At 46.8% G+C, this 23,462-nt stretch overlaps 1 protein-coding gene across 1 annotated transcript in view; it reads right to left on the reverse strand.

Moving 5' to 3' along the window:
* The window catches only part of LOC119966629 (titin-like), a 159,083-nt gene that overhangs the window by 97,732 nt on the left and 37,889 nt on the right, over nt 1-23,462 (reverse strand). The window contains exons 7-9 of the mRNA XM_038798643.1: nt 22,868-22,915; nt 14,326-14,436; nt 3,104-3,244 (exon numbers count right to left, since the gene is read on the reverse strand). Of these exons, the coding sequence (XP_038654571.1) occupies nt 3,104-3,244; nt 14,326-14,436; nt 22,868-22,915 (300 nt within the window). The remainder of the gene's footprint in view (nt 1-3,103; nt 3,245-14,325; nt 14,437-22,867; nt 22,916-23,462) is intronic.

Genomic DNA, 23,462 nt, shown 5'->3' on the forward strand with positions numbered 1-23,462 from the left:
ACAGGGTGTAGGGAGTGAAGAGCTGTAGTCCAGCTAGCTGTGGGAGTCAGTGGGCTTGTAGTGGATATTAGTAGATAGTCTATTGCCGGAAATGGAGACAGTAAGGTCAAGGAAGGTAAGTGTCTGAGATGGACCAGGTGAAAGTGATGGAGGGTGGAAACTGGAAGCGAAGTTGATGAATTTTCCAGGTCCAGACGAGAGCATGAAGCGGCACCAAAATAGTCATCAATGTACCAGTAAAGGAATTGTGGGAAGAAACCCGGGTTGGCCTGGAACAAGGAATGTTCCACATCCCCCATAAAAAGGCAATCGCGCCAGGGATCCGGGTTCCATGCATGTGTTTTCTCTGGGTGCTCCGGTTTCATTCAAAGATGTGCAGGTTAGGTAGATTGGTCATGATAAATTGCCTTAGTGTCCAGGGATGTGCAGATTAGGTGAAGGGAATAGGGCGCAGTAGATCTTGCAGATTTGATGGGCCGAATGGCCTCACTCTGCATTGTCAGGATTCTGTGACTCTATGAATTTCTTCACTCAGAGGCGATGGTGGATCTTTAGAATTCTCTACCCGAGAGAGCTGTGGAAGTTCAGTCACTGAGAATGTTCAAGACAGAAATTGATAGATTTCTGGATATTAATGGCATTGGGGTAGAAGGTTAGCGATCATCTGTTTGACTGATGAAGCAAGCTCAATAGGCCAAATGGTCTGCTCCTGCTCCTATTTCCCATACTCGTACTTTCCTATGTAAATGGGTCTGTGGCATGTGAGGCCTGTCCAATAATGAGATGGTGAGTAAATTGGGCTCATATTCTCTGGAATATAGCAGAATTGAAACTTACAAGCATCTGAAGGATCTGATAGAGTAAACAGTGGAAGTGAATCTAAAACATAGAGGCACAGTAGCCTCAGGGTAAGAGAATGATCATTTAGGACCAAGATTAGGAGAAATTACTTCACTCAAAACATGTGAATCATTGGAATTCCCTACACCAGAACCTGCAGCTTTGAATACATTTAAGGGTCGGTTAGAGAGACTTTTGGTCTCGTGTGGAATGAATTGATGTGGGGTGCAAGTGAATTTGAAGCTTGTTTGCAGTCATGAGTGGCGGAGCAATCTCGAAGAGGGAACTGAGGGCATTGTTGCTAAGTTTACAGATGATACAAAGATATGCAGAGGGACAGGATGTGCTGAGGAAGCGGGGAGGGGCAGAAGGACTTGCACAGGCTAGGAGAGTGGGAAAAGAAGTGGCAGATGGAACACAATGTGGAAATGTGTGAGGTTATAAGCTTTGGTGGGAAGAATGAAGGCATAGACTATTTTCTAAATTCAGAAGCACAAAGGGACACAGTAGTTCTTGTTCACGATTCTCTTAAGGTTAACGTGCAGGCCCAGTCGGCAGTTAGGAAGGCAAATGTAATGTTGGAATTCATGTCGAGAGGGCTAGAATACAAGAGCAGGGTATGTACTGTTGAGGCTGTTTAAGGCTCCGGTCAGACCCCATTTGGAGTATTGTAAGCAGTTTTAGGCCCCGTATCTACGGAAGGATGTGTTGGGCTAGGGGAGGGTCCAGAGGAGATTCAGAAAAATTATCCTCAGAATGAAGGACTTACTATATGAAGAGCAGTTGAGGACTTTGCGTCTGGACTCGTTTTAGTTTAGAAGGATGAGGGGGGGATCTTATTGAAACTTGCAGAATATTGAGAAGCCTAGATAGAGTGTATGTGGAGAGGATAGAAATATAGCAAATAGAAGCAAGAGGAGGCCATTCAGCCCTTTGAGACAGCTCCACCATTCATTATGATCATGGCTGATCATCCAGTTCAATACCCTGATCCCGCCTTCCCCCCATACCCCTTGTTCACTTTAGCCCCAAGAGCTATATATAATTCCTTCTTGAAATTACACCACATTTTGGCCTCACCTACTTTCTGTGGTAGCGAATTCCACAGATTCACCACTCCCTGGGTGAAGAAATCTCTCCTCACCTCAGTCCTAAAAGATTTATCCCTTATCCTCAAACTGTGACCCTTAGTTCTGGACTCCCCCACCACCTGGAACATTCTTTATCATTCCATCCTGTCTAATCCTGTTAGAATTGTGTAAGTCTATGTGAGATCTCCTCTCATTCTTCTAAACTCCAATGAATATAATCCTAACAGATTTAGTCTCTCCTCATATGACAGTCCCACCATCCCAGGAATCAGCCTGGTAAACCTTCGCTGCACTCCCTCCATAGCAAGAACATCCTTCCTCAGATAAGGACACCAAAACTACACACAATACTCCAGGTGTGGCCTCACCAATGCCCTATACAATTTCAGTAAAACATCCCTATTGCTATACGCAAACCCTCTCGCTATGAAGGCCAACATACCATTTGCCTTCTTTACTGCCTGCTGTATCCGTGCGCTTACTTTCAGCGACTGATGCACGAGGACACCAAGGTCTCGCTGAGTATCCACTTCCCTCAATTTACACTCATTCAAATAATAATCTGCTTTCCTATTTTTGCTACCGAAGCAGATAACCTCACATTTATCCAGATTATACTGCATCTGCCATGCATGTGCCCACTCACTCAGCCTGTCCAAATCCCGCTGAAGCATCTCGACATCCTCCTCACAGCTCACCCTCCCACCCAACTTTGTATCATCCGCAAATTTGGAGATCATGGGCGCGATCCTCCTGCCTTATCGCGCTCTCGCTCGAGTGGAACGAGGCCGATGAATAGCAGGAGAGGCGCAAAAGCGAGAACCACACCAGGTGGCCAAACAGTTTACCATTCAACCGGCCCGCTCCCATAGTCAAAATCAGGATCTCATGGCGAGAAACCAATTATTACCACTTAAGCCCTATTTCCATATAATTAACAAGAGCCACCCCCCATATCAAATGCACCCCCCCCATCATTCAGCAGCCTCCCCAGCAAGTGGTCATGCTGGCACCGATTAGTACTCCGTTTGAATAATAATAATCTTTATTAGTGTCACAAGTAGGCTTACAAAAGCATCAATAACTCACTAGATTAACTCTCTAATCACTATAATTAGGAAAGGATGCTGTACATTGTGCCACTAAATAAATGATGCGGTTTTGGAACTTACTGCGGCCCCTCAATGGTTCTTGCAGACCACATTCTGGCACAGGCTTGTTCAGTATTGGACCCTGCAAACACGACAGGTCCCATGGTTTAGGTGGTGGTGGTGTCCTGGCTGGCGGAAAAGCGTCGTAGAGATCTGGTTTCTCTAACAAAAGAGAGAAGACAAACACACTGAGTTCAAAACTAAAATGTTAACAGGAAAATCTATCCCAATAAGTATTGATCAGCAACCCTTCAGTGAATTTCAGTAAAATTCACCACAGCCTATTCAGCCCAACCTAACTGGAATGGAGTTTCTGATCCACGGGGGCCTCCCCAACATTATTTGATCTAATTATTTTGAATATCCTGTTTTCAAGTACTTATTCAATGTCCCACTTGCCACTTACTGCCCACACTGGGTCGGACAGCCCCGATTAACAAAGTGCTAATCCATTGTGGTTCTGCTGCTACAATGGGTCTGTGGAGTCACAGAATTACAGAATTGTTACAGAGGAGGCCATTTTTCCCATCGTGTCTGCACCAGCTCTCTAAACGGGCATCGTGACTTAGCGCCGTTCTCTTGCCATTTTCTCATACCCCTGTGAAAGGGGTGCCCAGCGATGAGACCTCTTCAAACTGAATAGCTAGGACAACACAAGAATAGTTCTACATAAATTAGTTAATTAAGGATTGAGATTAATCATAGAAAGTATACCCAGTAATCATTATTAACCATTAAACCTGTATTTTTAGAACATAGCAGTAAGAAGCATTTAAACTCTTGCTACAACCAGTGGCCACAATGCATGATGACATTTAAGCTAGCTAACTTGCCCATGTTTTTGAGAAAAAGGGGATTGTGTGGTCAGCAAATAACATAGTCAACTCAGTAAACAGTTCTTATCAGTGCCTCCAATATCCTATCTTAGACAATCCTTGGTGTAAAAAGGAAACCAGCTTTGGTATCCTGTCCCTGGATGAACAATGAGGTGGACAGGAACTGACTGTGATACGTAGGTTGGGAATGTCAGAAAAACAACTTTAGAATGGACACAAGATCCTGCTAAACAACAGGTGATAGGATAGGGTTAAATCATGAGCTGGTCACAAAGTCATTATTTTGCTTATTGTAAATTTTACTGGATGATGTAGAAGGGACAGCACCAAGGATTGGATCAAATCCTATAATTGGTGTGTCTTTACCAGTATTAGACAAATTGACCTTGGCATTTATCCAGATCCTTCTCTCATGTACATGAACCAAGCTTGCAATAATAAAGCTGTCTTAACCAGGTTGATGTGAAGACTTGAGGGAGGTACTTGAGGGAGGTACCCGACATAAAAGCTGGCTCAATACTCAGGCCTTGGAAAAGCTCCTACGTATTTACCCTGCTCGCAGCAATTCCAAGGCCTCAGTATTGAGCCAGTTTTTACGTGGAGTACCTCCTTCTTAGTTATGGCTCAGCCTAATACACAGTGCTGCAGACTGTGGGCTTTTGAGGACTCTAATGCCAAACCTTGTACAGTGAAGACCTATTCAATAAAACTCTGTTAATCGTGCATTAAACCCATGTGCTTCTGCAACCCAGTTCTCTTTTATGCTGTTAGTCTATATCAATGTCAATTGTTTACAAAAAGATAATTGGCGACAAGGAATGGATCAGAAGAAAGAAAAATAATTATTTTTAAGAAAAAAATGCTGTCAGAGTGGAGCAGCTTCAACGGTCGTGAGATCCAAGCAGATGAAAAGAAGGTCAGAAATTGCTGCCATCAGAACCGGTAAAGATAAGGATCAAAATTTCAAAGGAAGGTTTCGGACCAATTTTAAACAGGCAATCTGAGGAGTCAGGCTGTTGGGGCTTGCCACGTGCAGTACAGTAAGACAAGGAGGAAGAGCAAGCAGAGAACAAAGGATTATCATCACTTCCATGCAAGTTAAAGCTGTTGAAAATTAAAACTGTTACAAATTGCTAATCCATCTTGAATGGACTAGGCGGCTGAATTAATTGAAGGGGGAGAATATTCTGATACCATGAAAAATGACACAAATATTTGGTGTGATGAGCTCTTTGATAAGTACTCAGAGAACTGAAAATCACATTCAGCGAAAAGCTATTATTACATTTGTGTCAATAACATTTCAGAAGATATTTCTAAGTACAATTGGAAGTAAAACTTTTAATTTATTAAGAAGCTTAGTTCAACTTGGAAAAAACAGGGGATAAGATATCAAGAAATGGTCAATTATCAGAAGACCGTTATGCACCAAAGCCATTGATTATTGCGGAAAGGTTTCAATCTCATCGAAGGAATCAGTTAGAAGGTGAAATTTATTAAGCAGTTCATCGCAACCCTCAAACTACTTGCAGAGTTTGCGAATTTGTGATTCAGAATTAGAAATCGTTTATTGAGTGGTTTGAAAAATGAGGCCATTCAAAGAAGATTGTTAACGGACTGTTACCTAAGTCTGAAAACTGCATTAGATATTGTTGTTTCAATGGAACTGGCAGCTAAGTAAATTCTCAACTCGGAGAAAGCTTGAAGATCCATAAACAGGCTACCGGCCAGAAGAAGTCTACCCAGCCACAGGCGTATCGTTGCTGGCAAAAACAGGCTATTCACAGGCTGATTGCGGAAGGGAAAGCCAATATAAAACTTGTGGCAAAACTGGTCATGCAGCAAGTGCTCGCTGAAGCAAAATAATGGGCTGGATTCTCCGATTTGAAGATTAAGTGCTGATGCCGGCGTGGGAATAGTGGCGTTTTACACCTGAAAAAAACGGCGTAAAACCTCCACGGATCCACCATCTGGTGGGGGCTAGCCCCGGCTTTAGCTGCGGGTACAGACGGAGAATTGCCGCGTCCGTCGCCGCGCATGCGCACATTGGCGGCCATGATGTCCAGGACCCGACCTGCCAAATAATGCCCCTCTTTGGCCAGGCCCGCCACCCCCAGACCACCCCCCACCAGTGCTCCCAGTGCCAGCCAAAGTCCCCCAAGCCTGCGAAATGGCTCCCACCCGACTGGCACCACTGGACTCAGTCTGCAGCCACCATGCCAGGTTGACGAAAATAAATAGCATAAGTGATCATGCCATCGGGGTGGAGCATCGGAGGAGGGCCTCGGGTGACGTCCTGAGGCCGTCCATACGGCGTGCGGCATACTCGTTTTGGAGGGGGGGGGCGGAGCATCGTAAAACTGGTGCCGCCCCTGGCTTCGGTGCAAACAGGGATTCTCCTGCCGATTGCCAAAAGCAATTTCGGCGTCAGAGACCGAAGAATCCCGCCCACCTTCTCCAGAGAAGGATGCTCAAAGGAAGGCATAGAATCTTTTCGTCTTTATTCGTTCATGGGACGTGGACGTGGACGTCGCAGGCTGGGCCAACATTTGTTGCCCATCCCTGGGGGTATTTAAGAGTCATCCACATTGCTGTGGGTCTGGAGTCACATGTAGGTCAGACCAGGTAAGGACGGCAGATTTCCTTCCCTAAAGGACATCAGTGAACCAGATGGGTTTCATGGTCTTCATTACACTTTTAAATCCAGATTTTAAAAAATGTAATTCAAATTCCACTATGCCTGGTGGGATTCGAACCCATGTCATAAGACCAATGGACCACAAGACATAAGAGCAGAATTAGGCCACTCGGCCCATTGAGTCTGCTCCGCCATTCAATCATGGCTGATGTTTTTCTCATCCCCATTCTCCTACCTTCTCCCCATAACCCCTGATCCCCTTATTAACCAGGAATATATCTATATCTGCCTTAAAGGTACTCAGTAATTTGGCCTCCACAGCCTTCTGCGGCAAAGAGTTCCACAGATTCACCACCCTCTGGCTGAAGAAATTCCTCCTCGTCTCTGTTTTAAAGGATTGTCCCTTTAGTCTGAGATGGTGTCCTCTGGTTCTAGTTTTTCCTACAAGTGGAAACATCCTCTCCATGTCCACTCTATCCAGGCCTCGCAGTAATCTGTAAGTTTCAATAAGTTCAAATATATCATGGCGACTGGTTCTCTTTTGTCTAACTTCCTTGTTACCTCCTTAAAGAACTCCAACAGATTTGTCAGACATGACCTCCCTTTGACAAAGCCGTGCTGACTCAGTCCTATTTCACCATGCACTCCAACTGCTTTGCGATCTCATCTTCAATAACAGACTCTAAAATTTTACCAATGACTGAAGCCAGGCTAACCGGCCTATAATTTCCCGTCTTCTGCCTCCCTCCCTTCTTAAACAGCGGTGTTACATTAGCCACCTTCCAGTCCTCTGGGACCCTTCCTGCCTCCAGTGATTCCTGAAAGATCATCACTAATGCCTCCACAATTTCTTCAGCTATCTCTTTTAGAATTCTGGGGTGCAGACCATCGTCCAGGTGACTTATCCTCCTTCAGACCTTTCAGTTTCCCCAGAACCTTCTCCTCAGTGATGGCCACTGCACTTACCTCTGCCACCTGATTCTCTTGGAGCTCTGGCATCCCACTGGTGTCTTCCACCGTGAAGTCTGATGCAAAGTAACTATTCAGTTTCTCTGACACTTCTTTGTTTCCTATTATTACTTCTCCAGCCACGTTTTCCAGTGGTTCAGTGTCTATTTTTGCCTCTCTCTTACCTTTTATATGTTATTTTGGTTCTCTATTTCCCCTTCAGTTATGACACCTTCTAAGCTAAGGCACTGGTTCCCAACCCTCTGCCATACTAGTTTAAATCCTGCCGAGTGACACTAGCAAACCTCCCAGCCAGGATATTGGTGCACCTCGAGTTTAGATGCAACCCAGCCTTCTTGTACAGGTCGCACCTGCTACGGAAGAGATCCCAAAGATCCAGAAATCTGAAACCCACCCTCCTACACCACTAGTTTACCTCCTGGCACGTGGCACGGGGAGTAATCCTGAGATTACAACCCGAGAGGTCCTGCTTTTTAGTTTACTGCCTAACTCCCTGAACTTCTTCTTCCTGCCTATGGCGTTAGTACCCATGTGTCCTACGACCTCTGGCTGTTCACCCTCCCCCTTCAGGATGTCCTGTGTTCATTCAGAGACATCCTGATCCTGGCATCAGGGAGGCAACACATCATCCTGGAGTATCTTTCACGTCCGCAGAAGTGCCTATCTGTGCCCCTTACTGTAGAGTCCCCTATAACTATCGCTCTCCTGCACTTTGCCCTCCCCTGCTGAGCTCAGAGCCAATTGTGGTGCCACTGTTCTGGCTGCTGTTGTTTCCCACTGGTAGGCTATCCCCCCAACAGTATCGAAAAAGGTATACCTGTCAGAGAGGGGGACAGCCACAGAGGATTCCTGCACTGACTGCCTGCCCTTTCTAGCAGTCACCCATTTGTCTGCCTACACCTTGGGTGTGGCCACGTCTCTATACTCCTGTCTATGATGCTTTCCGCCACCTGCATGTTCCTAAGTGCATCCAACTGCTGCTCCAACCCAACCACGCGGTCTGTGAGGAGCTGCCATTGGTTACACTTGCTTGAGATGTAGTCGACCGGAACCCTGGAAGCGTCACAGATCTGCCACATCTCACAGTTGGAGCACTGCACCCCACTGAGTGACATTTAAGCACTAGTTAATTAATTTGAAGTAAACACTTGAATTATTGTTAGATTGAGTTACAATTAACTATATGGCCCTAACACAAGATTTTTACTGTAAAATTAAATGCTAAATACTAATCTCTGCCCTCAGGTTTAGTTACTCCACTATCTAGGTAATCAATTAGATTTGCTTTGCAATGTTATTTTTTTTCAAATTTAACAGATTCCCAACCAGCCAATCAGGTCACAGCTTTACTGTGATGTCACCTCAGTTGGTAGGTTTGAGGCTTTAAAAAAACATGCTCAGATAGCAGCAGACCGTTGTGTCACTTGTCAAAAAACAGTTCAGGACCTATAACATCCATGCCTCAGTTAAAAAACCCTGCCCCATCGGGAACATTTCAATACACACAAGTTGATTACATCACTCTTCCATCATGTCAAGGATAATCTGAAGTCCTAGTAATAGTGGACAAATTTTCCAGATGGGTAGAAGCCATTCCGGCCAGGAAAGATGTAAAGATTATGGGCGGGATTATCTCAGCCCGGGGCTGGGCCAGAGATTCCCTGCAACCGGAGCGAATCGTGACATGCTGCCCCGACGCCGGCACGTGATTCCCCGCAGACAAGCGCCGGCGTGGTTGGCGCGGCGCTGGTCTGGGGTCGCTTTAAGCGGCCGGCCCGCCAATTCTCAGCCAAGTCCCACCGGCTCCATCCACACCTGCTCTCAGCCGGCGGGAACACAGCGTGGAAGGGTCGGGGGCGGCCTGTGGGGGGGGGGGAGGATCCAAACCCGGGAGGGGGGGTTTCTCCGATGTGGCCCGGCCTGCGGTTGGGGCCCACCGATCAGTGGGCCGACCTCTCTGTCTGGGAGCCTCCTTTCTTCCGCGCCTGCCCCTGTAGCCCTGCGCTATCTTGCTTCGGGGCCGGCGTGTTGAAGGGAGCCACTGCGCATGTGCGGATCCTGCGGCGTCCAGTTGGCGCCGGGATCAGCAGCTGAAGCAGCGTAAACCACTCCAGTGCCATGCTGGCCCCCTGTAGGGGCCAGAATTGCTGATTCTGAGGCCGTGTTGACGCCGTCGAGAAATGCGATGGCGTTTCCAACGGCGTCATCACTTAGCCTCAGGATCACAGAATCCCGCCCCATGCCCCTCGATGGGGAGTACCAATCAGCATAGACTCAGATAAAAGAACTAATTTCACCAGAGCAGTTTGCAAAGAAGTTTATAGTTTATTAAACATCCAGTTGCATTGTCCTTACCACCCACAATCATCAGGACAAGTGGAACACATGAATCGAACCCTGAAGGAACGATTATCAAAGTATCACCAAGAGGGAAGACTTTGCCATTGGTCCTGTGTAGCATCAGGTAACACCAAACAAGACAACAGGCCTGAGTCCATTTGAAGTAATTACTGGCAGACCTACGTCCTTACTAACGGATTGTCAGTTAATGAGTGATGCACTACTCAAATGTTGCCAAGGTCTAACAAATGCTGTTAGTTCTGCTTCCTTACAGTTATCTGCAGCGTGGGGGTGATCCTCCCGAAGGCGAGCACAATCTTGTGCCAGGAATTGAAGTCGCCATAAAGAAACTGCAGAAAGAACCACTTGGGGCCAAGTGGGAAGGACCCTACCGGGTGTTACTCACAATTCCAGCAGCCATAAAGGTGCAGGGAACAAAGTCTTGGATCCATGAATAACACACTAAAAGAGCTCATTATGATTAAGATAGTCGCCTCAAAAATGTTTTTCTTGCCGCCTTGATTTTTAGATGTCTTTTAATCTGATGAATTATGGCCAGTTCACCCAGGCTCACAAGGAGTTAAATGACAATACTTTTCTGCAACCCGTGCCTACAACTCTTTGGAGTTGGACTACGGACTGGTTAGGCTCCTTGGGAGCTTCAGTTGTACAAGGTCTGGCTATATTTTGTGTACTCATTTTTGTTCTGTATCTTGCATTTTTGTCAACCAAATGTATCTGTAAGAAAATAACAAGAAACTCTGAAGTAGCAACATCCCTTACAGGGTATGGGAGGCTTTTTTCTTATTGATTCCTTATTCCTGATATTATTTACTAAATCGACTAATGTGAGGGCTTGTAACTGTTTCAAATGCTTGTAACCCATTCCAATGTTGAAAGACAGGGTCCATCAAAGACAATTGTGAATGTGTTGTCCTTAGCTTATATTCCTTTCACTTTACTATTATTATAATATTAATTGATTATTTTTATTACATTTAAATTAATAAAAGGGGGGAGAATGTTGGATTGAACAATTATAGAGGGGGGTCCTTTAAAATATTAGCTAAAAAAGATTCCTGAAAATGACTGAATTTGTAGAAATAATATGAAATAATTGAGCAAGTTATAATTATGATTATAATTATGAACACTGCCCATGGCTGTATCAAATATTACAAATAAGGAACTACAAGTTCTGACGGTATCTGATATGAAGATACATTCAACAAGATTGATACAGTATCCTAGCTGAGGCCTGACCGTGACACAGGGAGTTTGAAGGTGGGACAGAAGTCAGGGAACATTTCGAGAGACACCGAGAAAGCATTTTCCAGTTAATTTTGTGCGAATGTACCAAAATGTGTTTTTAAGAAATAAAAACTTTGCTTCCATTCATCCAACTGGACTGACTTATCTATGAACGAGAGATAAGACAAATCTTTCTACATCCGAGGCTTTATTAATACAGGCACAGAGTAGAAGAGGTCGCGTTGAATTTTCATAAAACACTAGTTCGGTTCATCTTGAGTATTGCATCTGGTTCTGGTTATCAAACTTAAAGAAGAACGTGAGGGCATTGGAGAGGTTGCAGGAGAGATTCTCAGAATAGTTGCAGGGATAGGAAAGGGTATGGGGAAAGTATGGAAGTAGAGCTGAGACCATGATCTCATCAAATGGCAGAGGAAGTTTGTGGGGCTGCATGTTAAATCAGAACGTTAATTTATTTAACTAAGAAGAACTTTATATGCAGAACAGTACAACTACTACACAAGTCTCATCCCCTCGACTCCCAAGCTAACTCTGACCAAACTCCAACAGTTAGGACTGTGACTAAACACCTGATAGGCTAAAGTTCCTGCACTCTGTCTCCATAGGCTTCAGGACAGTCACATGACCTGTGAAGGATTGCCCCTTAAAGGGGCTTTGCAACCACATTCCTCCCCCCCCTTACATTCCCCTACAGATCCCTGAAATACAAAAACATGTTCTCTTCTTTGAGCAGGAAAGGCTTTGTCACAATCATGCAAAATGGGAGAAGGCAGGAGATTGGCAACCATTCCTGAGGGTCTGACTGAATTTGAGGCGAGGATATTAGAGCTCTTGGGAGTGGAGCAAGTCAGAGCCATTGGCAATGAGGAGCTTTGCTTTGGATTCATCCATTCAATGCAAACCTGAGGGTCAGACATGCCTCCATATTGACCTGAGGACCTGAGACCTGAGGAAGGAGCAGTGCTCCGAAAGCTAGTGTTTGAAACAAACCTGTTGGACTTTAACCTGGTGTTGTAAAACTTCTTACTGTGCTCACCCCAGTCCAACGCCGGCATCTCCACATCCATATGGAAGGCAGCTGTCGCTGTCATTTGCACTCTCTTATCTCACTTACAGGTGCCTCCAAAACCAAAGAGGGATATTTCCTATTAAGCCACAGCCCAGAGGTGAGCCAGGAGAGAGCGGAGGAGGAGAGCTGCACTCCAGCTCAAGAGCACACACATCATGGGGATTAATGCTAATACAAAGGAGGGTCTCACAATCAGGTAGTCACCCTATGGACATGTGTCCACAAGCGGAGGATGCCAATTCAGCCCAGCAGCCAGGCTCTCGGAGGACTGCTGGGAGAATAGGCATCTGTGAGCTCTGAGTCCAAAGATGAGCCTTTGTGCATCAGGCTTCAAACTCATGGCGAAGAGTCAGCAAGAAGTGGAGCAACATGAGGCAGAGCTGTTAAAAACCCTCAACAGATTGGTATGTGCGTTTGAGCAGTGTGACCTCCTGCTTTCTGATAGAATGGTACTGATGTGTGCATGCATCAACATCTCTGTGCAAAGGATGGCAGATGCCATGGGGACCCTTGCCCAGCAGAAGACCCAGTTTCTATTAGAGATGTGCGCAGACCTGCACTCCATCATCATTACCGTGGGTGAATTCATGCAGGTGACAATACAAGAGGCAAACAGGGCACCTCAACATCCCACAAGGTGTCCCTTCTCCTTAAAATTCAGGCCAGGTCCTTGTCCTAGCTTCACAGCACCCCCACCCCAATACCTTCATTGCCCCCACTCCCAGTTTCACCCGGCACCTTTGTTGCCCCCTCTTCCAAGTTTCATCCACCCCAGCATCTTCATTCCCCCCCATTCCAGTTTCACCTCCCCAACGCCTTCATTCCCCCCTCCTAGCTCTGCCACACCCTCTCCCTAAGACCTTACGCTAAATCTTTTACCCGTCCTCCTGACTTTACCTGCCCATGGCAAAGGCCTCTAAGATCTGAAGCAGGTCCAGTGAAGACCAAAGAAGGTGCTGTAAACCCATGGCCAAGTCCCAGAAGGTCTGAAGCAGATGCAGCAACAGTGAAGCCAAAGCCACTGCAAGGAGACCTCCCAACCTCCGGTGAAGGCATATACATGAAGATCTACCCATCATACGATGCATATGTTTCTCCAGGGTCCAGGTGTGGCAGGCCACAAGCACCATCTTATCCCCAGATGTCTGAGATCTGAGAAAGGCCCAAAAGTCAAGTCTCAAATTCTGCATTGGACTAAATTGCTGGCTTTGAAAGCAGACCAAGGCAGGCCAGCAGCACGATTCAATTCCCGTACCAGCCTCCCCGAACAGGCGCCGGAATGTGGCGACTAGGGACTTTTCACAGTAACTTCATTTGAAGCCTACTTGTGACAATAAGCGATATTCATTTCATTTTGTTTTAGACATGTTCTTGTGCGCCGCAGTGTTTTACCACTAGTGTAATCAAGGAGAATCAAGTATTGGGAGGGGGTTACATTCTTCATTTGCATCTCATTAGCAGGGTGTGTAAATGGGTTTTGCATCAGTCTTCGGTGGGATTACCGATCTCCCATGGCAGGCACCAGTGGAGGTTCCCACCGTAAATTCATCCCGGCGTGAAAGCGATTTTAGCACCGCCTGCCAAATTGCTTCTCCATCCACTCTGTGGGGGTTACCAGTTCAAGTAGGCACCCCTCCAATCTATTTATCAAGTGGGGGGGGGGGCAGTCAACGGCCTCACATTAGCAGGTTGTGTGGGGGACACAATAGCAATGATCAAATAAGACTTGGCCATGATCATACAAAATGATCAGAGGGTTAGATAGGGTGGACAGCGAGAGCCTTCTCCCGCGGATGGAGGTGGCTAGCACGAGGGGACATAGCCTTAAATTGAGGGGTAATAGATATAGGACAGACGTCAGAGGTAGGGTTTTTACGCAAAGAGTGGTGAGGCCGTGGAATGCCCTACCTGCAACAGTAGTGAACTCGCCAACATTGAGGGCATTTAAAAGTTTATTGGATAAGCATATGGATGATAAGGGCATAGTGTAGGTTAGATGGCCTTTAGTTTTTTCCATGTCGGTGCAACATCGAGGGCCGAAGGGCCTGTACTGCGCTGTATCGTTCTATGTTCTATGTTCTAAGTCTGAACAATTTCTTTCAAGTCTTTCCAAGCTTACTTTTTCTCACTGGTGATACGACTCGTTGTCGAGGTATAGGTCGACGAGCCTTAGTTGGAAGAAAATATTTGGCCATTTGTTCATCTGTATAATTTTTGCAAACTGTTGGTCCTGTGAAAGGAAGCAAAGAGATTAACAAATAATCAGTCAATGCAAACAAACAATCCCAGGCAGAGCTAGGACTTTAGGTTACACTGTACATTTGATAGTCAAATACTTTGCAAGTCCAACGATTCAATAATTAAGCTTCTTGACACTCGCTGGTTGTTATTTCAAAGCTTTTTACTATTTCCACATTGGGAGTTGCATGCCTGATTCCTCCTCTTGCCATTGGTATCATTTTCCATCAATACATTTGCGAGGCAACAAGGGATAACCTATTAAATGTGGCCTTGCCATTGTTGCCTGCATCACAAGAAAAGCAGAAAATGTGATCAAATCTTAGACAGAGGTCTCAGAGATCTGGATTTTTTTCCCTGAAAATTTCATCAGATCACATCCCAAATCCCACACAGCTGACCAGCGCCTTTCTTGCCTTTTCCAATATTTAAAAAAATATTTTTATTCTCCTTTTTCACATTTTCACCCACCAATGAAGAATCAACGGTACCCAATACAATGTCAATCCCCTGGCCAATTCCTCTCTCCCACCAACCCCCAAACAACCCTCAACATTTTTAATACAAATATCAAAGAAAAGGATTCAGGAATCCACCATCCACCCCATACATAGTCACCAACAACATACACAGTCCAACAACCCCACCACCACCACCACTGCTTAATGTCATCCAATTCTTGAAATTGCATAATGAACAAAGCCCATGAATTGTAGAACCCTTCTATCCTTCCCCTTAACTCAAACTTCACCTTCTCAAGTGTTAAAAACTCCAACAGATCCCCCTCCGCCACACCGAGGCACAGGGTGGAGCAACTGACCACCCCAACAAGATCCGCCTTCGTGTGATCAGCCAGGTGAAGGCGAAAACATCTGCCTCCGCACCCGCTTCCAACCTCAGCCAATCCAATACCCCGAATATGGCCTCCAGAGGACCTGGCTTAAACCTCACATGTACCACCTTCGAAATTACCCTGAACACCGCCTTCCAATATCTCCAGCTTTGGACAGGACATATGAACGTGGTTTGCGCCCCCCCCCCCCCCCCCCCGCAACATTCACAAACATCCTCTACCCCCTCAAAGAGTTGGCTCATCCTCGCCTTTGTGAGGTGCGCTCCATGCACTACCTTCAGCCTTATCAGCCCCAACGTCGTACACAAAGTTGAGGCATTTCCCTTCCGGAGCACCTCACACCACAACCCTTCCTCCCACTTTGCTGTAATCCCCTCCAGCGGTGCCTTCTCTTCTCCCAGTATCGCCCTATAAATTGCCGATACCACCTCCTTCTTCATTCCCCCTGCCGTTGGCACTCCTCCAACAGGATGGAGGTGGGCGACACCGGAAAGCTCTGTATCTCCTTCTTAACGAAACCTCGGACCTGCATATAGCGAAACATTTCCCCTTGCCTTAACCCATATTTCTCCCCCAGCTCCTTCAATCCTACAAACCGGCCCCCGAGAAACAAATCCTTTACTGCCTCAACTCATTTCTCTTCCCATCACCGAAAACTCCCATCCCACTTCCCTAGCTCAAATCTGTGATTCCCCCGAATCAGCATTTCCCTTGACCCCGCGCCCAGCCTAAAGTGCTGGCGCAGCTGCCTCCAGATTTTCAACGTCGCTACTACTACCAGACTCCCTGAGTAATTCTCCGGAGCCATCAGGAGTGGCATTGTTGCCAACACCTAAGTCCCCCTACACAGAATCTCCTCCATTCTAACCCACTGGAAGTCCCCCACCCTCTCACCCAGCTCCTCAACTTCTCCGCATTCGCCACCCAGTAATGATATAGTAAATTCGGAAGACCCAACCCCCCTGGCTGCCGGCCTCGCTGCAACAACACCTTCTTAATCCAAAACACCCCCCCCCCCCAACGTATAAACAAGGTAATCATCCTTTCAACCTGCTTGAAAAATGCTTTTGACAGGAAGATCGGCCGGCACTGAAACATAAACAAGAATGACGGCAACACGTTCATATTAATTGCCTGTACCAGATCTGCCAGCGACAGAGGGAGACCATCCCACCTTGTCAGATCTGCTTTCACCCTCCCCACCAGACTAATAACGTTATACCTAGGGAGGCCCCCTAATCCCATGCAAACTGTACCCCCAGATATCTAAAGTGAGTCCCCGCCCTACAGAATGGTAGCCCCCCCCCCCCCACCCTCCGCACCATTCCGTTCCACACCTCCGAACTCCTCAATACGATGGCTCAATTGCAAGCGCAAACAATGGGAGAACATAGGACATCCCTGCCTGGTCTCACGGTATACAGCAAAATATCCTGAATTCATTTTATTCAAGTGGACACTCGCCCTCGGCTCCTTATGCAGCAGCCTTACCCAATCCACAAATCGTGGCCCAATCCCAAACCACTCCAGAACTGCCATCAAATACCCCCACTCTACTCAGTCAAACACCTTCTTGGCATCCAATGCCACAACCACCTCTGTCACTATCCCCTCTGCCGGCGCCATAACCACATTCAATACCTTCCAAATGTTTGAAAAGAGCTGCCTCCCCTTCACAAACCCCGTCTGATCTTCCCCTATCACCTTCGGGAGGCACTCCTCCAACCTACTCACCAATACCTTCGCCAACACCTTTGCGTCCACATTCAAAATTGATATTGGTCTATTCAAGCTACACTCTGTCAGATCCTTCTTGGGCAATAGGGAGATTGATGCCTTCTCTAAAGTCTGTGGCAACACCCACTTCCCTATCGCTTCCTCAAACATCCCCACCATCAGCTGCACCAACTTATCTTTAAATTTCTTGTAATATTCCACCGGCAACCCATCTGGCTCTGCTACCTTCCCCGACTGCATCCTCCCAATCACACCTTTTATCTCCTGCTCCGCTATCGCGCCCTTCAATATGACCCTGTCCTCCTCCCCACAACATCGGGTATTCCAAACCATCCAGGAATTCCTGCATCTCCCGATCCTCCCCAGGTGGCTCCAACCTACACCATCTCTCATAAAACTCCTCAAACACCCTATTGATCTGATCTGGAGCCACCACCAACTTCCCTTCCCAATCCCGCACCTCAACAATTTCCCTCGCCGCTACCTCCCTCCGAAGTTGACCTGCCAGCCTTCTCTCCATACTCGTAGACCATTCCCCTCACCAGCCTCAATTGGTGCACCACCTTCCTTGTAGACAGCCAGTCAAAACCCGCTTGCAACTCCCTCCTCTTTTCCAACAGTGTTGGATCAACATCCTCTGCATACCTCCTATTCACTTCCAACATCTCATCTATTAACCTTTGCCGTTCCACCCTCTCCTCCTTATCCAACTTTCCCTTAAATGATATCTCCTTCCCCCTCACCACTGCCTTCAAAGCTTCCCATACCACCGCCTGCAATACTTCCCCCGTACAATTAAACCTCACATGTTCCTCAATCACTTTTCCAATCTTATCACAAAACCCTCAGTCCCCCAACAGCCCCACATCCAATCTCTACCCCCGCCTCTGCACTATTCCCTTCTCCAACACCATATCAACCCAGTGTGGCACATGGTCCAATATCCCAATTGCGAATATTCCGACCCCTTGACCCCGGACAACAGCGACTATCCCACCGCACAAAAAATCTATCCGTGAATAGGCCTTATGAACTGAAGAAAAGGAAGAATACCCCCGTTCCCCTGGGTGCAAGAACCTCCAAGGGTCCACTCCTCCCATTTCCACCATTAGCCCAGCCAACACCTTTGCTCCCCCTGACTGGGTAAGTGATCGCGGTCGTGACCTGTCCAATTTTGGCTCCTGCACCATATTCCAGTCTCCACCCACTATCAATTCATGTGAATCCAAGTCGGGGATGGCCCCACACACCTCCTTTACAGACCCTGCATCATCCCAGTTGGGAGCATACACGCTAACCAACGCCACCAACCTCCTTTCCAATACCCCTGTCACTATTGCGTATCTACCTCCCTCATCTGCCACAACATTCTCCATTTGGAACTTCACTCTTTTATTCAACAGAACCGTAGCCCCCTGTGCCCTACTATCAAAACCCGAATGAAACACCTGGCTAACCCAGCTCTTTCTAAGCCTTCCCTGATCCTTCACCCTCAAGTGAGTCTCCTGCAGCATCGCCACATCTGCTTTCAAACCTTTCAAATGCACAAGCACTCCACTGGGCCTCACGTTCTGCATAACTGTCCTAACAGGGGGTCATAGCGCCCCCCCCCCCCCCCCCCCACCCCCCCACCCCCGGCCCTTATCCATCATCATCACAATTTCGGGCCCTATCCACTGAGACTGACCCGTCCCTATCCACTGTTGACATCAAACCCATCCCCCCTCCCAGAATCCCCCCTACACTCCCTCGCAAAGGAACCCCACCCTGTGTCGATACCTCCTAGGCCCATTGAAACCTGCTCACCATGCTCCAATGTCTGCAGCCCCTCCCTCCACAACACCTCTGCTCACTAGTTGACTTAAGTTAGCTAGTGCTGGGGCCCCTTCTCAGGCCTTTCCTCCCCTCCCGCCCAGTCCCAGGGAAAAAAAAAATTAAATATATAATTTTCATTAAAAGAACGTCGCAGGGTGGCATGTTGGCACAGTGCTTAGCACTGCTGCCTCATGGCACCAAGGTCCCAGGTTCGATCCCGGGTCTGGGTCACTGTCCGTGTGGAGTTTGCACATTCTCCCCGTGTTTGTGTTGGTTTCGCCCCCACAACCCAAAGATATGCAGGGTAGGATGATTAGCCATGCTAAATTGCCCTTTAATTGGAAAAGATGAATTGGGCACTCCAAACTTTAAAGTAAAACATTTTTGTAATTTAGAAAACATCGCTACAAAGAACAGCAACAAAAATCCTTAACCTCTATAACAGCATGAAGTAAGAACATTATTCAAAGCTACAAAGAACAACAACAAAAACTTGTAACCTCTATAAGAGTATGAAGTAGGAACATTATTCAAAGTTACAAAGATACGTTCTCCCAATCTTTACTTCCGTCCGAAGCCTTCTGCCTTCATTAATGCCGCCGCCATCTCCACCATCTCAAAATAAAAGTCTCTGGATTGTCATCCTTGGCTTTGCTGGATACACCACTCCAAACTGCACTCCACTGGCGTACAACGCCACTTTCACCTGGCTGAAAGCCGCTCGGCGCTTTGCCAGTTCCACCATCAAGCCCTGATCTTGGCACCTGCCCTCTCACTCCTTCTTTGCCCAGTTCAATACCTTCTCCTTCATGTGATATCTGTGAAAACAGATAATCACTGCCCTTGGCGGCTCATTTAACTTAGGCTTCGGCCTCAGCAACTGATGAGCTCGGTCCAATTGATATCTAGAGGGTTCTTCTCCCTCCCCCATCAATTCTGCCAACATCTTGGCAAAGTACTCTGTCGGCCTCGGGCCCTCCACCCCCTCGGACATGCCCATAATCCTTAAATTTTGTCGTCTCGAGCAGTTCTCCATATCGTCCAGCTTTGCTCGCAGCCACTTATTGGCCCCAACCTCCCTCTGCAGCTCATCTCCCATTGAGATGAGCTGATCGCTGCACCGCAACATGGCCTCCTCAACTCGCTTCATCTTCTAACCCTGTTCCCTTATCTCAGCCGACGCCTTTGCAACAGCTACCTTCACTGGGGCAATTGCCTCCTCTACCAAGCCTTTCAGTGCCACTTCCATCTCCTTTCTCATCACCTCCATATGCTTTGCAAACTGCTTTCCGAGCTCTAGTGACACCACCTCAACCATCTTCTCTGCTCTAAGCAGTGCGGCTCCACCCAGCACCCGGCCTCCGGCCCTCTTATCAGCCCCCGGGCTGGTGCTCACGCTTGACGTCAAGCTCTCATACTCTCCCTTCCTCACTGCTGTTCTCCTCTGACATTTGGACATCTTTCACCTTTTTGCCGGTTCTGAGTCCTTAATGAGTTGCCCCCAGGACCGGGCATAAAAAATTCCCGAAAAAGAAAAAAAAACATACACCTCAAGCAGGAGCCACCCAACACGTGACAACCCCTCTACATGCTGCCACCGGCTGCCTCATCTTCTATGACATGCCCCGCTGCCTTTGGCTTCAAGAACGGACCTCAGTCCCACTGCTCTTGCTGCTCCACACTTTATCTTCAGTGTTGCTGCTCCACACTTTATCTTCAATCCTGCTGCTCCACACTTTATCTTCAGTGTTGCTGCTCCGCACTTTATCTTCAATCCTGCTACTCCACACTTTATCTTCAATCCTGCTGCTCCACACTTTATCTTCAGTGTTGCTGCTCCACACTTTATATTCAGTGTTGCTGCTCCACACTTTATCTTCAGTGTTGCTGCTCCACACTTTATCTTCAATCCTGCTGCTCCACACTTTATCTTCAGCCCTGCTGCTCCACACTTTATCTTCAGTCCTGCTGCTCCACACTTTATCTTCAGTCCTGCTGCTCCACACTTTATCTTCAGTCCTGCTGCTCCACACTTTATCTTCAGTCCTGCTGCTCCACACTTTATCTTCAGTCCTGCTGCTCCACACTTTATCTTCAGTGTTGCTGCTCCACACTTTATCTTCAGTCCTGCTGCTCCACACTTTATCTTCAATCCTGCTGCTCCACACTTTATCTTCAGCCCTGCTGCTCCACACTTTATCTTCAGCCCTGCTGCTCCACACTTTATCTTCAATCCTGCTGCTCCACACTTTATCTTCAGTGTTGCTGCTCCACACTTTATCTTCAATCCTGCTGCTCCACACTTTATCTTCAATCCTGCTGCTCCACACTTTATCTTCAATCCTGCTGCTCCACACTTTATCTTCAATCCTGCTGCTCCACACTTTATCTTCAATCCTGCTGCTCCACACTTTATCTTCAGTGTTGCTGCTCCACACTTTATATTCAGTGTTGCTGCTCCACACTTTATCTTCAGCCCTGCTGCTCCACACTTTATCTTCAATCCTGCTGCTCCACACTTTATCTTCAATCCTGCTGCTCCACACTTTATCTTCAATCCTGCTGCTCCACACTTTATCTTCAGTGTTGCTGCTCCACACTTTATCTTCAATCCTGCTGCTCCACACTTTATCTTCAATCCTGCTGCTCCACACTTTATCTTCAGTGTTGCTGCTCCACACTTTATCTTCAATCCTGCTGCTCCACACTTTATCTTCAGTGTTGCTGCTCCACACTTTAACTTAAGCCCTGCTGCTCCACACTTTATCTTCAATCCTGCTGCTCCACACTTTATCTTCAATCCTGCTGCTCCACACTTTATCTTCAGTGTTGCTGCTCCACACTTTATCTTCAGTGTTGCTGCTCCACACTTTATCTTCGGCCCTGCTGCTCCGCACTTTATCTTCAGTCCTGCTGCTCCACACTTTATCTTCAGTGTTGCTGCTCCGCACTTTATCTTCAGTCCTGCTGTTCCACACTTTAACTTAAGCCCTGCTGCTCCACACTTTATCTTCAGTCTTGCTGCTCCACACTTTATCTTCAGCCCTGCTTCTCCGCACTTTATCTTCAGTCCTGCTGCTCCACACTTTATCTTCAGTGTTGCTGCTCCGCACTTTATCTTCAGTCCTGCTGTTCCACACTTTAACTTAAGCCCTGCTGCTCCACACTTTATCTTCAGTGTTGCTGCTCCACACTTTATCTTCAATCCTGCTGCTCCACACTTTATCTTCGGCCCTGCTGCTCCACACTTTATCTTCAATCCTGCTGTTCCACACTTTATCTTCAGTCCTGCTGTTCCACACTTTATCTTCAATCCTGCTGTTCCACACTTTATCTTCAGTGTTGCTGCTCCACACTTTATCTTCAGTGTTGCTGCTCCGCACTTTATCTTCAGTCCTGCTGCTCCACACTTTATCTTCAATCCTGCTGCTCCACACTTTAACTTAAGCCCTGCTGCTCCACACTTTATCTTCAGTCCTGCTGCTCCACACTTTATCTTCAGCCCTGCTTCTCCGCACTTTATCTTCAGTCCTGCTGCTCCACACTTTATCTTCAATCCTGCTGCTCCACACTTTAACTTAAGCCCTGCTGCTCCACACTTTATCTTCAGCCCTGCTTCTCCGCACTTTATCTTCGGCCCTGCTGCTCCACACTTTATCTTCAGTCCTGCTGCTCCACACTTTATCTTCAGTCTTGCTGCTCCACACTTTATCTTCAGTCTTGCTGTTCCACACTGTCACTTCTGGACACAAATTCCGGGCACTATCATTTTAATGTCTACTATGAGCTGTCTCTCCCATTTGTAGAGGTGTCCTGATTAATTATCTGAAGACTCCAGGAAAATTGGCAATCCCATAATGTGGTGGCACTGTTGTCCTCTAGTCCTGTGACTAGGAAGGCAAGGATACACGGGATGTGTTCTGTTCTATCACCCTTGACCAACATTCAACATTACTGTGGAGAGAAAGGTTTCATTGGCTTATAACTGTAGTTGTTCCTAATTGAATTTATGTCCTACTTTTCCGCCTTCGTCCAGGACCTGCCGCCTCTGGTTCCTCTTTATCGACTGTTGATAAAGAAAAAAGATTCAATTAATATCTTCCCCACCCAAAAATGCGACTGGTTTTCTCAAGATAAATGCAGAACCAAAACGTCACCCGATTACCATGATACTTACATGCTTGTCTGCTTGTGGCTGCTAACACACAACAGAAAACAATGTGGAAACAGCACATCAATTACTAAAAGTTGATATCAAACAAAATAAATATTTGAAAGAATTTAATGTTGAGAGTGAATGTCATTCTGGGGGGGGGGGGGGGTGATATAACTATGGACTCAGATTCATAAAATAGTTACAGTGCAAATGGAGTTCACTTGGCCGTTAACGTCTAAGTCAGATCTTGATGAGATTACTTCAGCTCGTCCCACTTCCCTGTCATCTTCAGATTTTTTGCCAATCAATTTAAATCAGTTCCTCTGAGAGCAGTTTTTCCCTATCTATTCTGTCACTCCTCGTGACTTTAAAACCATAGAATCAGGGAATTCCTACAGTGCAGAAGGAGGCTATTCGAGCCATTGAGTCTGCACTGACCGTCTGAAAGAGCACTCTA

The sequence above is a fragment of the Scyliorhinus canicula genome, chromosome 5 (assembly GCF_902713615.1).
Source record: "Scyliorhinus canicula chromosome 5, sScyCan1.1, whole genome shotgun sequence".
NCBI classification, from domain to species: domain Eukaryota; kingdom Metazoa; phylum Chordata; class Chondrichthyes; order Carcharhiniformes; family Scyliorhinidae; genus Scyliorhinus; species Scyliorhinus canicula.